The sequence below is a fragment of the Gadus macrocephalus genome, chromosome 4 (assembly GCF_031168955.1).
Source record: "Gadus macrocephalus chromosome 4, ASM3116895v1".
Lineage (NCBI taxonomy): Eukaryota > Metazoa > Chordata > Actinopteri > Gadiformes > Gadidae > Gadus > Gadus macrocephalus.
In genome coordinates, this window is record NC_082385.1 from 34694150 (window position 1) to 34712221 (window position 18072).

The following is an 18072-nucleotide window of genomic DNA, read 5'->3' on the forward strand; positions in this document are numbered from 1 at the left end:
ATTACAGGCTCTTTAATTTAAGCCTTAAAATACCTTATTGCTGTAGATAGCGTATTGTGTGACGTAATCAGCAGACGACGGACCCCGAGCCGATCTGGTAGCCGAGCCAATATGGTACTTACACCGGTACTAGTCAGAAACACGTCCCGTTCCGACCACGTCAGGTCGGACGCATGCCACCTTCAAAACGGTCTGAGTTTCCGGGAGGTTCCGAGGTTCGGACGTTGAGTTCGGAGGAAGGTGCTTTGAACACCGTAGGGTCGGGGTTTGGGCTCAGAGTTTCATGCGGAGGTAAATCTACCCGAATGGCTGCCCATTTCATTGATGGACTAAAGGGAACTAACAGCTAGCACCAAGAGGCGAACTTGACACCAATTCTAACATTTGCATTACGATACATTATAGCTTACAATTATAAACATCCCCTGATCAATTCTCGCTCATGTTCAACCATCGCAAGCAGTTCTACTAACTGATTCATCTGATGAAGCAGTGAAGCGCGGGATACGTTCCCTTCTGGAGAAGTGAAGAGGGCGTCCTACTGAACGGAGGTGGGTATCCTACATTATGGAAATGAAATGACTTAGTTCAAGTGAATTCCCCCCAAAGTATTGCATAAATTGAAAAACAACAGTGGTTATGGTTTTTTTGTTTTTTTTCATGACGACCAATAAAAAACAACAGTGTTACCCCTTATGTTTTTATTCATGACGACCAATAAAAAACAACAGTGTTACCCCTTATGTTTTTATTCATGACGACCAATAAAAAACAAGTGTTACCCCTTATGGCTTTTTTTCATGACGACCAAAGAAAAACAACAGTGTTACCCCCTATGTTTTATTTGATAAATATAGACAGTGTTATCCCTTATGTTTATTTCATAACGGCCGATAAAATACAACAGTAACCCATCATGATTTTCCATGTTGACCAATAAAAAACGATAGTGGTACCCCTTATGTTTTTTTTCATGACGACCAATAAAAAACGACAGTGTTACACCTTATGTTTTTTTTCATGACGACCAATAAAAAACAACAGTGTTACCCCTTATGTTTTTTCTCATGACGACCAATAAAAAACGACAGTGTCACCCCTTATGTTTTTTCTCATGACGACCAAATAAAAACGACAGTGTTACCCCTTATGTTTTTTTCATGACGACCTATAAAAAACGACAGTGTTACCCTTTGTGTTTTTTTTCATGCGACCCAAGAAAAGCAACAGTGTTACCCCTTATGTTTTTTTTCATGACGACCAATAAAAAGCAAGTGTTACCCCTTATGTTTTTTTTCATGACGACCAATAAAAAACAGCAGTGTTAACCCTTATGTTTTAATTCATGACGACCAATAAACCCTGTCAACGTTTTTGCAGGGATCAGAACCTGAGCTGTTTAGAGTGTTATCCTCCGAACTTATCAATGCACCATCAAGACACCGAATAAAGTCATCACAATGGTTATACTTGACTTTATAATTCACATGAAATAGAAATAAGAGTCTTCCAACAGAGGACATCAACCGGACTTGAACCCCGGTCTCCAGGGGGTTAGCTCACTGCAGCTCTCTCCACTTCCCACTGAGATTTGTATATTAATTATGTCTGAGGTTATATATGATTATATATAGATGAGTGCAATAAACATGAGTTTATTTACTGCCTCACTCCAGTGGGTGAGGCAGAGTGCACACCACTGCACCACTGAGGCGATGACAATACACAATAATCAATCATCAATAAAGAGGATATACATGACATTAAAATGTATGTGTGTATTTCTATTATCTCCCTTATGTTTTTTTTCATGACGACCAATAAAAAACAACAGTGTTACCCCTCATTTTTTTTCATGACGACCAAAGAAAAATGACAGTGTCACCCCTCATGTTTCATTTGATAAAAACGACAGTGTTACCCCTTATGTTTGTTTTCATGACGACCAAAGAAAAACAACAGTGTTACCCCCTATGTTTTATTTGATAAATATCGACAATAAATGACGACCAATAAAAAACAACAGTGTTACCGCTTATGTTTTTTTTCATGACGACCAATAAAAAACTTTTTTTTTTGTATAATTTTATCAAACAACATGATATTTCATTAAATTATTGACATCCACCCTTTTTATGATATTTATCACATTATCATTTCGTTTTATTTAGAACATTGTCTGTGTAGGCTGACGTAGGCTATGACGCACGACTGTCCATAGCTGAATATGGTAGGCTACTATGCTGATTTTACGTAAGCATATTGGTGTTCAACATCTGTTGTAGTGAACATTCTAAAACTGGTGTAAAATGTTGCTGCCATATTAATAGACACGTTGAATGTTATCGTTTTGATTGTGGAATCCCGCACGTAAACTGGTTGGCAAAAAAAGAGCAAAGACGGACGGTTCACTTGACGGAGAAACCGTCACTTTCCTCATATCAGACAACTCATAACTCTGGATGAAAATGAAGGCTTTCTTTTTTCGTCACTTTCCTTTGTAAACCTTTAGTAATAACCTCCTGAATCCTTGTTATAACGCTGTGTATAATCCCGGACCGCAACCGCTTGTCGGCATGTTGTTAGTGTGTGCAATTCAGCACAGTATCAGCCGAGTTGACTCTAATTTCCACATTGTTTACTTGCTAACGTTTGTGAATAACAGTGGCTAGTTGACAGAGTTAGTCTTTTTACACACCAGAAGAGTGGAGCCGACAGCGGAGCGGAGCCCTGACGTCACCCGTCATCTCGTCTCTGTAAAGTTTACAATGGATGTTGCGCAGCATTTATTATGACGTCATTATATAGACTCTCTCTCAGCACCTCCCACTCGGACTCTCCCCGCGTCGCTGCACTTCACCGCTTTTTGTCCAAGGGGAGGATAACAGCATTGAAAGAGGCGAAAACCATTATAATTCGGGGCATGTTGAGAGTTTTAGTTATGCCGATGGGGAGATTGTCGGTCTTGTCCAGAGCGCGACGTCACATACGAGACGTGTAGTCTTTCTTATTGTTTTTTTATCTACAGCCTTTAACTGAACAATTGCACAATAAATGGTCCATCTCTTGGAATGAAAAATTATCATTTAAATCCACAAACAACATACGTGTAATCCGGGGCATATAAAGACTGCGACCAGGAGATAATTACTTTCTCTCCATTGAAACCCATTCATATTTCCGATCACATTGACTCCGGGGTCTACCGTAGGGGGCGTACTTACGAGCTCTACAGGCAAAGAGGGCGGGACTTCCGGAGGAACGGTGTTCGTTGGGGTGTGCGGAAATAGCTGAAATATCAGGTGAACAAGGCAGTGGGCGAAGTATCAAAACCCATCAGTGATAATCAAGAGATTCAAAGATGAATATATTATAAGTATGATCGTGTCTGGTTTTTAGTATAAATCCGAATAATTTCCAGTCGACTTTCTGCTAAAATAGCAAAGTATTTCTTTATCAATCAAATCATTAATGAGTATTTAGTGTAATTCTGCCATCTTGTGGTCTATTATCCAAACTGCATAAATATTCAATAATTTACGTCGCATTGCGATGACGAAAGAGATTAACCGTCTTATTCCGATGACGAAAGACATCGTCGCATGTTGGATAATAATATATTAAGCCATTTACATATCTATGATGTCTATAAATATACATTTGAACAACTTGACTGAGATTAAAAACATGGAAGATAAAGTTGTTGTGGAGCTGAAGAATCTGGTTGACGACGCGACGTTAGCTCCTGAAGAGAAGACGACTTTAGTCCTCCACACACTGCGAGGTAATTAGACATTACAAATGACATATTACCATTAAACGTTACACATTACACATAACATGTTATATGTTACACGTTACATATTACCATTCAACGTTCTACATTACATATTACACATTACATATTACATATTTAGTTCTCCCAACTACAAGGTATTAAGTATTTGTTTTTCACAATACAGGTATTAAGTATTTGGTTCTCCACACTAAAAGGTTAATTTCTAATATTTTATTCATATCTTGATGCGTCTCTACGCACGTGAAACCTTTTGTGTTGATGGGTTATCATCACCACTAGTATTGTTGTGTTGATGGTTTATCACCACTCGTATTGTTGTGTTGATGGGTTACCACCACTAGTATTGTTGTGTTGATGGTTTATCATCACCACTAGTATAGTTGTGTTGATGGGTTATCACCACTAGTATTGTTGTGTTGATAGTCTATCACCACTAGTATTGTTGTGTTGATGGTTTATCACCACTAGTATTGTTGTGTTGATGGGTTATCACCACTAATATTGTTGTGTTGATGGGTTATTTATCACCACTAGTATTGTTGTGTTGATGGGTTATCATCACCACTAGTATTGTTGTGTTGATGGTTATCACCACTAGTATTGTTGTGTTGATGGTTATCACCACTAGTATTGTTGTGTTGATGGTTATCACCACTAGTATTGTTGTGTTGATGGGTTATCATCACCACTAGTATAGTTGTGTTGATGGGTTATCACCACTAGTATTGTTGTGTTGATGGGTTATCATCACCACTAGTATTGTTGTGTTGATGGGTTATCACCACTAGTATTGTTGTGTTGATGGGTTCACCACTAGTATTGTTGTGTTGATGGGTTATCACCACTAGTATTGTTGTGTTGATGGTTATCACCACTAGTATTGTTGTGTTGATGGGTTTTATCACCACTAATATTGTTGTGTTGATGGATTATCACCACTAGTATTGTTGTGTTGATGGTTTATCACCATTAGTATTGTTGTGTTGATGGGTTCACCACTAGTATTGTTGTGTTGATGGGTTATCACCACTAGTATTGTTGTGTTGATGGGTTCACCACTAGTATTGTTGTGTTGATGGGTTATCACCACTAGTATTGTTGTGTTGATGGGTTATCACCACTAGTATTGTTGTGTTGATGGTTATCACCACTAGTATTGTTGTGTTGATGGTTATCACCACTAGTATTGTTGTGTTGATGGTTATCACCACTAGTATTGTTGTGTTGATGGTTATCACCACTAGTATTGTTGTGTTGATGGTTATCACCACTAGTATTGTTGTGTTGATGGTTATCACCACTAGTATTGTTGTGTAGTATTTAACCAACCCTAGGGGGGGAGTATTATGGATTGACTGGGCAGACTGCATTATGTATCTGTGGGCTGACTGGTTTATGTATCGCTGGGCTGACTGGTTTATGTATCTCTGGGCTGACTGGTTTATGTATCTCTGGGCTGACTGGTTTATGTATCTCTGGGCTGACTGGTTTATGTATCTCTGTGCTGTATTTGTTGTTGTGTAGACACAGTGATCTGATTGGTTGTTGTGAAGAAACATTGATCGGATTGGTTGATGTTGTAGAGGCAGTGATCTGATTAGTTGTTGTGTAGACACAGTGATCTGATTGGTTGTTGTGTCGACGCAGTGATCTGATTGGTTGTTGTGTAGACGCAGTGATCTGATTGGTTGTTGCGTAGACACAGTGATCTGATTGGTTGTTGTTTAGATGTAGAGGCAGTGATCTGATTGGCTGATGTTGTAGAGGCAGTAATCTGATTGGTTGATGTTGTAGAGGCAGTGATCCAATTGGTTGATGTTGTAGAGGCAGTGATCCGATTGGTTGATGTTGTAGATTTAGAGGCAGTGATCTGATTGGCTGATGTTGTAGAGGCAGTGATCTGATTGGTTGATGTTGTAGAGGCAGTGATCCGATTTGTTGATGTTGTAGATGTAGAGGTATTGATCTGATTGGCTAATGTTGTAGAGGCAGTGATCCGATTGGTTGATGTTGTAGAGGCAGTGATCCGATTGGCTGATGTTGTAGAGGCAGTGATCTGATTGGTTGATGTTGTAGAGGCAGTGATCTGATTGGTTGATGTTGCAGAGGCAGTGATCCGATTGGCTGATGTTGTAGAGGCAGTGATCTGATTGGCTGATGTTGTAGAGGCAGTGATCTGATTGGTTGATGTTGCAGAGGCCCTGACCAGGGGGTCGGTCGGTCCAACCCAGGACCTGGCCGGTCTGAAGAGGCGTCTGGTCGACGCCCACATCCTGGACTTCTGCTTAGCAGCCATGAGCCTGGAGCATGTTACCATGGAGACTGATGCACTGCAGCCGGAGAGCCTCACCATGGAGACCTGGAGGAACGCTGTGCACCTGGGCCAGATCCTCAGGTGAGGCTGCTATAGGCTCATCCTGACAGCAGCTGACAGCTGGACCAGGTGGACCAGGTGACAGCTGAACCAGCTGACAGGTGAACCAGGTGGACCAGGTGACAGCTGAACCAGCTGACAGGTGAACCAGGTGGACCAGGTGACGGGTGAACCAGGTGGACCAGGTGACGGCTGAACCAAGTGACACGTGAACCAGCTGACAGGTGAACCAGGTGGACCAGGTGACGGGTGAACCAGGTGACAGTTGTACCAGGTGAACCAGCTGACAGGTGCACCAGGTGAACCAGCCGACAGGTGTACCAGCTGACAGCTGTACCAGGTCAACCAGGTCAACCAGCTGACAGGTGTACCAGCTGACAGGTTAACCAGCCGACAGGTGTACCAGCCGACAGCTGTACCAGCCGACAGGTGTACCAGCTGACAGCTGTACCAGGTCAACCAGGTCAACCAGCTGACAGGTGTACTAGCTGACAGGTTAACCAGCCGACAGGTGTACCAGCCGACAGGTGTACCAGCCGACAGGTGTACCAGCCGACAGGTGTACTGGTGAACCAGGTGTACCAGCTGACAGGTGAACCAGGTCTAAAGCTGAGCCCGATGTATTTCATTCTTCTAGTTCCTGCTGTGTGGGGGCGGAGCCTGACAAAGACCAGAAGGCATTCTACAGGCTGCTGCCGTCGGTCATGGAGGGACTGCTTTCATTGGCTTGCAGGCTGATGACTCAAGTAGCAGAGGTACCTCTCTCTGTGCGTCTGTCTCCCTGCTGGCCTGACTACCTGTCTCTCTGAGTACCTGTTGGTCTGTCTGTCTGCCTAACTGTCTGTCTGTCTGTCTGTCTGTCTGTCTGTCTGTCTGTCTGTCTCTCTGTCTGTCCGTCTGTGCGGCAGAGAACAGAGTGTCTCTCTCTCTATAGGACGGTAATGGATTCGGTGGGGTGGCTCCTCGGGGCTCACAGCTGTCTCACCCCTCAAGGTAGACCATGAGCTACCATCGTTACCATAGTGACCACGGTGCACCAGAGATCCCAGACACAGCCTGTTGCCATAGCTACCATGGTGCACCAGAGATAATAGACACGGGCAGTCACCATAGTTCCCATGTTTCACCACGGGTACCAGACACCACCTGTTACCATAGTAACCATGTTCCTCCCTCTAGTTCTGAGCTCTCTGTATTATGAGAGGATGCAGGTGTGCGATGACGTCATCATCTCTCTGGTCTGCGTTTCACTGTGGAGTCAAATCTGCAGAACCAGCAGGTAACCGGTCTGCCTGTCTCTCCACCTGTCTGTCTGACCCTTACTTTAACTTAACCTGTCTGACCCTTACTCTTGCCATAACTTAACTTTTCTTTCCTTTCCTCTTAACTTATCTTACCTTTACTCTTATCTCCCTTTAACCCTTGCCACAACTTAATTTATCTTAACGTAACCTTACCTTACCTTAAGTTAAGTGAACTCCTGTCTTTGGCCTTACCTGAGCAGTGACTTCCTGTCGGGGTTGAGTGACGACTCCGTGCTCCTGTTGATGAACGACGCTGTCGGCCAGTTGGCTGTCAGCTCTGACAACGCAGTGGGCGGAGCTTGCATTGGCTTGCTTGTCCTAATAGCCAATCAGCTGGACAGGCCACGCCACGCCCTCCTCCGCACCTTCCCAGGTAAGAAGAGGGTGATGTCACGTCCTCCACCTATGATCCATGACGTCAGAACGAAGGAAACAGAGGAACAGAGTGACGTCATAGTGATGCCAAACATTGTTACCAAATAACTCCACCTGATTGACAGGTTTGGACCGCCTTCTCAACAAAGACTGGAGGAGGCGGGGCTTCAAGCAAGAGGTCGATCAGCTCATTGCAATCCTTCATTCTGATTGGCCCACAGCAGAAAACACCCAGGTCTGTACAGTTGTTTTATTAATAATAACATGCTAATTGGTTGTTGTGGCATTGATAGCTAACATGCTAACGTAGTGTGCTCACTCTGTGCAGGCGTGTTGATAGCTAACGTGCTAACATGCTAATGTAGCATGCTCCCCGTGTGCAGGCGGGTTGTGAGCGTGTGCTAACGTAGTGTGCTCACTCTGTGCAGGCGTGTTCTGAGCGCATGCTAACATGCTAATGTAGCATGCTCACCGTGTGCAGGCGTGTTGTGAGCGCGTGCTAACGTAGTGTGCTCACTCTGTGCAGGCGTGTTGTGAGCGCGTGCGGGCCGCCTGTGTGATCCAGGCCGCGTGGAGAGGTCATGTGACCAGAAATAGAATCAAGAACCTGCCCAGAGCGGTTGGCCTCCTGCAGAGGAAATACAGGTCCGTCCGTCCGTCCGTCCGTCCGTCTGTCCCTCAACATGCCCACCTGTCTGTCTCTCATCCTGTCTGTCTCTTAACATATCTACATGTCTGTCTCTCCATCTGTCTACCTGTCTGGCTCAGGGCGAAGGTCCATCAGCGAAAACTTCTGGAACAGACGAATCGTTGGGAAGCAGAGCTCAAATACCAGGTGGGAGTGGCTTAATGTGTAGCTCAGATACCAGATGGGAGTGGCTTATTATGTAGCGCAGATACCAGGCGGGAGTGGCTTATTATGTAGCGCAGATACCAGATAGGAGTGGCTTAATGTGTAGCTCAGGTACCAGGTGGGAGTGGCTTAATGTGTAGCTCAGATACCAGGCGGGAGTGGCTTATTATGTAGCGCAGATACCAGGTGGGAGTGGCTTAATGTATAGGGCAGATACCAGGTGGGAGTGGCTTAATGTGTAGCGCAGATACCAGGTGGGAGTGGCTTAATGTGTAGCGCAGATACCAGGTGGGAGTGGCTTAATGTGTAGCGCAGATACCAGGTGGGAGTGGCTTAATGTGCAGCTCAGAAACCAGGTGGGAGTGGCTTAATGTGTAGCGCAGATACCAGGTGGGAGTGGCTTAATGTGTAGCGCAGATACCAGGTGGGTGTGGCTTAATGTAAGATACCAGGTGGGTGTGGCTTAATGTGTAGCTCAGATACCAGGTGGGAGTGGCTTAATGTGTAGCGCAGATACCAGGTGGGTGTGGCTTAATGTAAGATACCAGGATAAATCAGGTCTCTCTGTTTGCGTGGGTGTGTGTTTGCGTGGGTGTGTGTTTGTGTGGGGTGTGTGTTTGTGTGGTGTGTGTTTGTGTTGGTGTGTGTTTGTGTGGTGTGTGTTGGTGTGTGTTTGTGTGGTGTGTGTTTGTGTGGTGTGTGTTTGTGTTGGTGTGTGTTTGTGTTGGTGTGTGTTTGTGTGGTGTGTGTTTGTGTGGTGTGTGTTTGTGTGGTGTGTGTTTGTGTGGGTTCCAGGTATATTTGAGGAGACAACGAGCCAGAAGGCGTTTCCACCAGAAGCAGAAACAGCTGCTTCACCTTCTACCAGCTGGTAAAATACATGACCTCCTACCTAACCCTAACCAGCTGGTAAAGTACATCTTCCCATACCTAACCCTAACTAGCTAGTATAATACATACATAACCTCAATACATCAGTTACTGATTGATAACATCCCGACTGATGTCATTATTCTAGCGCTGGTCCGGGGGTACCAGTTACTGACTGATGATGTCATTATTCTAGGTACCAGTGACTGACTGATGATGTCATAATGGTACCAGTTACTGACTGATGATGTCATTATTCTAGGTACCAGTTACTGACTGATGATGTCATTATTCTAGGTACCAGTTACTGACTGATGATGTCATTATTCTAGGTACCAGTTACTGACTGATGATGTCATTATTCTAGGTACCAGTGACTGACTGATGGTGTCATTATTCTAGGTACCAGTGACTGACTGATGTCATTATTCTAGGTACCAGTGACTGACTGATGATGTCATTATTCTAGGTACCAGTTACTGACTGATGATGTCATTATGGTACCAGTTACTGACTGATGATGTCATTATTCTAGCGCAGGTCTGGAGGTACCAGTTACTGACTGATGATGTCATTATTCTAGGTACCAGTTACTGACTGATGATGTCATTATTCTAGGTACCAGTGACTGACTGATGATGTCATTGTTCTAGCGCTGGTCCGGAGGTACCAGTTACTGACTGATGTCATTATTCTAGGTACCAGTTACTGACTGATGATGTCATTATTCTAGGTACCAGTGACTGACTGATGATGTCATTGTTCTAGCGCTGGTCCGGAGGTACCAGTTACTGACTGATGATGTCATTATTCTAGGTACCAGTGACTGACTGATGATGTCATTATGGTACCAGTGACTGACTGATGATGTCATTATGGTACCAGTGACTGACTGATGATGTCATTGTTCTAGCGCTGGTCCAGAGGTACCAGTGACTGACTGATGATGTCATTATTCTAGGTACCAGTGACTGACTGATGATGTCATTATGGTACCAGTGACTGACTGATGATGTCATTATGGTACCAGTGACTGACTGATGATGTCATTATTCTAGGTACCAGTGACTGACTGATGATGTCATTATGGTACCAGTGACTGACTGATGATGTCATTATTCTAGGTACCAGTGACTGACTGATGATGTCATTATGGTACCAGTGACTGACTGATGATTTCATTGTTCTAGCGCTGGTCCGGAGGTACCAGCACCAGCTGGAGGGTTCTGCTGCCGTGGCGATCCAGAGATGGTGGCGAGGGCACCGGGAGGAGAGGAGCTTCCACACACTCCGTCACGCACACACACAGCACCGTGCAGCGAGCACCCTGCAGAGAGCGGTACGCACGCACACACACACACACACACACACACACACACACACACACACACACACACACACACACACACACACACACACACACACACACACACACACACACACACACACACACACACACACAGAGACACAGCACCGTGCAGCGAGCACCCTGCAGAGAGCGGTACGCACGCACACACACACACACACACACACACACACACACACACACACACACACACACACACACACACACACACACACACACACACACACAGCACCGTGCAGCGAGCACCCTGCAGAGAGCGGTACGCACGCACGCACACACACACACACACACACACACACACACACACACACACAGCACCGTGCAGCGAGCACCCTGCAGAGAGCGGTACGCACGCACGCACGCACACACACACACACACACACACACACACACACACACACACACACACACACACACACACACACACACACACACTATAAAGGTTTGTGCTAATAAAGATATTATTATTCTGTTATTTTATACTGTATAAAGGATATTAATATTTTAGTATGTAAAGGGTTACATTAATAAAGGTATTATTATTAAGTACAAATATTATACTATATAAAGGATAGTATTCATAAAGGCATTATTATTATATATAATGATACTATATAAATGATAATATTAATGAAGGTATTATTATTATTATACTTTAGTTTATGCTCCACGTGAACCTCCTAAGATGGCGCAATTTGATTCGGGATCTCGGGATATAAAATACACATTTTATATCCCGAGATAGCGGGAAACATTCAATTTCCCATTGTTGAGATCTCAAACACTGGATATTGTTTTCATCGCTACTTCATCGATATAAAGGATATTAATAAAGGTATTATGTCATTTTATTCTGTATAAAGGATATTAAAAAGGTATTAAATTGGAATGTAGAGAAACATGTGTATTTTAGAGAAGTGTGGATGGGCTATTATTTTATCCGCCACCGTATCACAATTATTTTTTGCAAAAAAAAAGAAAGCCTTGATATCAAAGAAACGCAGACTTGAGCCTATTCACTCTAAAATTCCCCCGCACAACATTGAAACATGCATGTTCACCTTTTTTATTGTACATAACAACCCCATAACTTGTCTGCTTGCATTGCAAAAAGTTGTCCAAAAAAAATGCTTACCTTCTTTCTTGGCTGAGGATGTTGTTGAACTAGAAGTTGAATTTGTTCAGAACATCTCACGCTGCCATTGCAGAACGTCACTTCTGAGTCAAATCACTCCATGATCTCTTTTAAATTCCTTATTCCACGAGTGGTAGGCTCCAATGACGGGCTGTTTTAAAATATAACTAATATCGAAACAGAATAACCCAGGCGCAGTCTCATCTACGAGACGTTTACTGAGTGGCGCTGCAACGAGGCGCGACATGGGATGGATCGGCACTTAATTAAAAAAAAAAATATTTTGGGAGTGTTTGTGTGTATTGAACAATATATATATATATAAAAAAAAAAAAAAAATTGATTGGTTAAACTGCCACCCGCTCGAATTTAATTCAAAATTATTTTTTGTCACGTCATCCGCCTGATCTGCCAACCGTGCATCTCTAGTGTCTATACAAATGTATTTGATCGTGTATGAATATAAATACATAAAACATAACATACAACATACATATATACTCTTTAGTGTGTATATATATATATGTATATATATGTGTTTGCTTGTCCTCTGCAGGTTCTTAACTTCCTGAGGAAACGCAGAGGTTTGAAGGCCCCGCCCACGTGCTTTAAATTGATTGGTCTGACGGACAGACGAAGGGCGGAGCTAAATAAAGAGGTTGAGCACTATGTTCGTCATAATCCGGTATGTACTTCATGTTTATTCATCTAACCTTTTATTCATCCACATGTATCCAACATCTCATGGTGACATGCATATAACATGTAAACAATTCATTACCTTCTAACATGTTATAAATACATTCCCCTCAGGACAAATGTTATACATTAGATACACACACCATGTTATGAATACACTGACTCTGTGAAACATGTTATACATTAGATACACACACCATGTTATGAATACACTGACTCTGTGAAACATGTTATACATTAGATACACACACCATGTTATGAATACACTGACTCTGTGAAACATGTTATACATTAGATACACACACCATGTTATGAATACACTGACTCTGAAACATGTTATACATTAGATACACACACCATGTTATGAATACACTGACTCTGTGAAACATGTTATACATTAGATACACACACCATGTTATGAATACACTGACTCTGTGAAACATGTTATACATTAGATACACACACCATGTTATGAATACACTGACTTTGTGAAACATGTTATACATTAGATACACACACCATGTTATGAATACACTGACTCTCTGAAACATGTTATACATTAGATACACACACCATGTTATGAATACACTGACTCTGTGAAACATGTTAACATTAGATACACACACACCATGTTATGAATACACTGACTCTGTGAAACATGTTATACATTAGATACACACACCATGTTATGAATACACTGACTCTGTGAAACATGTTATACATTAGATACACACACCATGTTATGAATACACTGACTCTGTGAAACATGTTATACATTAGATACACACACCATGTTATGAATACACTGACTCTGTGAAACATGTTATACATTAGATACACACACCATGTTATGAATACACTGACTCTGAAACATGTTATACATTAGATACACACACCATGTTATGAATACACTGACTCTGTGAAACATGTTATACATTAGATACACACACCATGTTATGAATACACTGACTCTGAAACATGTTATACATTAGATACACACGCCATGTTATGAATACACTGACTCTGTGAAACATGTTATACATTAGATACACACACCATGTTATGAATACACTGACTCTGTGAAACATGTTATACATTAGATACACACGCCATGTTATGAATACACTGACTCTGAAACATGTTATACATTAGATACACACGCCATGTTATGAATACACTGACTCTGTGAAACATGTTATACATTAGATACACACACCATGTTATGAATACACTGACTCTGTGAAACATGTTATACATTAGATACACACACCATGTTATGAATACACTGACTCTGTGAAACATGTTATACATTAGATACACACACCATGTTATGAATACACTGACTCTGTGAAACATGTTATACATTAGATACACACACCATGTTATGAATACACTGACTCTGTGAAACATGTTATACATTAGATACACACACCATGTTATGAATACACTGACTCTGAAACATGTTATACATTAGATACACACACCATGCTATGAATACACTGACTCTGTGAAACATGTTATACATTAGATACACACACCATGTTATGAATACACTGACTCTGTGAAACATGTTATACATTAGATACACACACCATGTTATGAATACACTGACTCTGTGAAACATGTTATACATTAGATACACACACCATGTTATGAATACACTGACTCTGTGAAACATGTTATACATTAGATACACACACCATGTTATGAATACACTGACTCTGTGAAACATGTTATACATTAGATACACACACCATGTTATGAATACACTGACTCTGAAACATGTTATACATTAGATACACACACCATGTTATGAATACACTGACTCTGTGAAACATGTTATACATTAGATACACACACCATGTTATGAATACACTGACTCTGAAACATGTTATACATTAGATACACACACCATGTTATGAATACACTGACTCTGTGAAACATGTTATACATTAGATACACACACCATGTTATGAATACACTGACTCTGTGAAACATGTTATACATTAGATACACACACCATGTTATGAATACACTGACTCTGTGAAACATGTTATACATTAGATACACACACCATGTTATGAATACACTGACTTTGTGAAACATGTTATACATTAGATACACACACCATGTTATGAATACACTGACTTTGTGAAACATGTTATACATTAGATACACACACCATGCTATGAATACACTGACTTTGTGAAACATGTTAACATGCAAACATTACATACATGTTATGAATACATTGTATACCTTTGATGTGTAATACATAAACTACATACAGATCAAATGTACGACATAAAATACATAGAACAGGTTATACGTGACCCATACATACCATGTAACATTTAAATCATCCATGTCATGAAGACCATGAATCTAACGTGTGTGTCTGTGTGTGTTAGTCGTACACTGTGTCAATAATGTGTGTGTGTGTGTGTCTGTAGTCGTGCGCTGTGTCCCAGCAGGCCTGCGGTCAGCTGTTCCTCCAGACCCAGAGCCTCCTCCTCTCCGCTGACCTGGAGCTCCACGCCCGCCGACAGCAGCACAGAGACGCCCTGCTGGCCCACACCAACACACAGCTGGACCTGCTGGCAGGTAACCAGGCCTAACTAACCCTAACCAGGACTAACTGACCCTAACCAGGCCTAACTGACCCTAACCAGGCCTAACTGACCCTAACCAGGCCTAACTAACCCTAACCAGGACTAACTGACCCTAACCAGGCCTAACTGACCCTAACCAGGCCTAACTGACCCTAACCAGGCCTAACCGACCCTAACCAGGACTAACTGACTCTAACCAGGACTAACTGACTCTAACCAGGCCTAACTGACCCTAACCAGGCCTAACTAACCCTTCAACAATCCGTAAAGTGTTGTACCTTCACTGGCTTTGGGTTAAAAATAGTAATCCAGTTTTTCAATCCAAGTTAAAATCGGCAGGATATAGTTAGTGAGCTTAAAGAAAAGTAGCAAACAGTGTCAAATGTGATGTGTTCAGGTCGGCTCGGTAATATGATTGATGTGTTCATATGCAACACAAAAAAAAGATTTGAGATTTTGGCGAAAATTTGTTTTTCCAGCAATATAAAATAGATAGTAAAGGTAGAATTATGACCTGTTTAATGTCCTATCTTGAGCTATGATCATCTTATCAGCAATTAAAGCAATAATAGAAGTTATATTTCAACAAAATAATAGAAAAGTATCAATAGTGGTATCAATAAAGACTTGGATCAATAAGGAGTCTCGAAAATGGTATCAATACCAATAAAACTAACCCTAACCCACCCTAACCAGGCCTGACCAGGCCTTACCCACCCTAACCAGGCCTAAGCAGACCTAACCAGACCTAACCCACCCTAACCAGACCTAACCCACCCTAACCAGGCCTAACCCACCCTAACCAGACCTAACCCACCCTAACCAGGCCTAACCCACCCTAACCAGACCTAACCCACCCTAACCAGGCCTTACCCACCCTAACCAGACCTAACCCACCCTAACCAGACCTAACCCACCCTAACCAGACCTGACCAGGCCTTACCCACCCTAACCAGGCCTAAGCAGACCTAACCAGACCTAACCCACCCTAACCAGACCTAACCCACCCTAACCAGGCCTAACCCACCCTAACCAGACCTAACCCACCCTAACCAGGCCTAACCCACCCTAACCAGACCTTACCCACCCTAACCAGACCTAACCCACCCTAACCAGACCTAACCCACCCTAACCAGACCTAACCCACCCTAACCAGGCCTAACCCACCCTAACCAGACCTAACCCACCCTAACCAGGCCTTACCCACCCTAACCAGGCCTAACCCACCCTAACCAGACCTAACCCACCCTAACCAGACATAACCCACCCTAACCCACCCTAACCAGACCTAACCCACCCTAACCAGACCTAACCCACCCTAACCAGGCCTTACCCACCCTAACCAGGCCTAACCCACCCTAACCAGACCTAACCCACCCTAACCAGACATAACCAACCCTAATCAGGCCTAACCCACCCTAACCAGACCTAACCCACACTAACCAGGCCTAACCCACCCTAACCAGACCTAACCCACCCTAACCAGGCCTAACCCACCCTAACCAGGCCTAACCCACCCTAACCAGGCTTAACCCACCCTAACCAGGCCTTACCCACCCTAACCAGGCCTAACCCACCCTAACCAGACGTAACCCACCCTAACCAGGCCTAACCCACCCTAACCAGGCCTAACCCACCCTAACCAGGCCTAACCCACCCTAACCAGACCTAACCGACCCTAACCAGACCTAACCCACCCTAACCAGACCTACCTCTTCTGCAGACGCCCCCTCCCTGGGGGTTGCCACGGCTACAGAGGTGCAGGTCTTCCACAGTCGCTCCGGGCCAGTGGCGGCCTGGGCCCAGCACTCCCATGATGCATTGCTGCAGGCCGGCAGCCGGCCCTGGTGGAACAGCTGGCTGGATAACCCTGATGACCTCACTTCCCCTCTAAGTCCCGCCTCTCAAGTAGAGCTGGAAGTCGGGTTGGATTCTGATTGGAAGTTTGATTGTCCAGTAAAAATCATTTAAGATATTCAACACTTCAATTAAAACCTTGGTTAATCATAAAGTATTTGAATCTGTTACTTTACCTTGAATGTTTGCATTAGAGCTAAGAAAAAGGTTAATTTAGGTTAAATTAATGCTAGCATTAGAGGTAGACCAGGTTAATTTAGGTTAACTTAGTGCTAGCATTAGAGGTAGACCAGGTTAATTTAGGTTAACTTAGTGCTAGCATTAGAGGTAGACCAGGTTAATTTAGGTTAACTTAGTGCTAGCATTAGAGGTAGACCAGGTTAATTTAGGTTAACTTAGTGCTAGCATTAGAGGTAGACCTGGTTAATTTAGGTTAACTTAGTGCTAGCATTAGAGGTAGACCAGGTTAATTTAGGTTAACTTAGTGCTCATTAGAGGTAGACCAGGTTAACTTAGCTGTTAGTGCTAGTATTAGAGGTAGACCAGGTTAACTTAGTGCTAGCATTAGAGGTAGACCAGGTTAACTTAGCTGTTAGTGCTCATTAGAGGTAGACCAGGTTCATTTAGCTGTTAGTGCTAGCATTAGAGGTAGACCAGGTTAACTTAGCTGTTAGTGCTAGTATTAGAGGTAGACCAGGTTAACTTAGTGCTAGTATTAGAGGTAGACCAGGTTAACTTAGTGCTAGTATTAGAGGTAGACCAGGTTAATTTAGCTGTTAGTGCTAGTATTAGAGGTAGACCAGGTTAATTTAGGTTAACTTAGTGCTA

The 18072-nt window shown here is 42.9% G+C and overlaps 1 protein-coding gene across 2 annotated transcripts; it reads left to right on the forward strand.

The window, feature by feature from the left end:
• The first annotated feature begins 3542 nt into the window (after positions 1–3542).
• On the forward strand, positions 3543–17398 carry iqcb1 (IQ motif containing B1). Of its 2 annotated transcripts, XM_060050963.1 has the most exons (15): positions 3544–3784; positions 5996–6194; positions 6811–6928; positions 7082–7166; positions 7353–7452; positions 7678–7850; positions 7978–8087; positions 8379–8497; positions 8621–8687; positions 9501–9576; positions 10489–10501; positions 10779–10914; positions 12633–12761; positions 15229–15379; positions 17111–17398. In XM_060050963.1, the coding sequence occupies exons 1-15, from the start codon at positions 3640–3642 to the stop codon at positions 17356–17358; spliced, it is 1869 nt and encodes a 622-aa protein (XP_059906946.1). In that variant the 5' UTR covers positions 3544–3639; the 3' UTR covers positions 17359–17398. The 2 variants fall into 2 exon arrangements, with proteins under 2 accessions (XP_059906947.1, XP_059906946.1); XM_060050964.1 differs by lacking the exon at positions 10489–10501 and having other exon boundaries at positions 3543–3784; positions 10766–10914.
• The last annotated feature ends 674 nt before the right edge of the window (positions 17399–18072 follow it).

Excerpts from the sequence above, each read along its gene's own strand:
- iqcb1 (XM_060050964.1), top strand. The coding sequence starts at position 3,640 with ATGATGTCTATAAATATACATTTGAACAACTTGACTGAGATTAAAAAC. Across the intron at positions 7,167-7,352 it reads CAGCTGTCTCACCCCTCAAG|TTCTGAGCTCTCTGTATTAT; the intron begins GTAGACCATGAG and ends TCCTCCCTCTAG. Across the intron at positions 12,762-15,228 it reads ACTATGTTCGTCATAATCCG|TCGTGCGCTGTGTCCCAGCA; the intron begins GTATGTACTTCA and ends GTGTGTCTGTAG.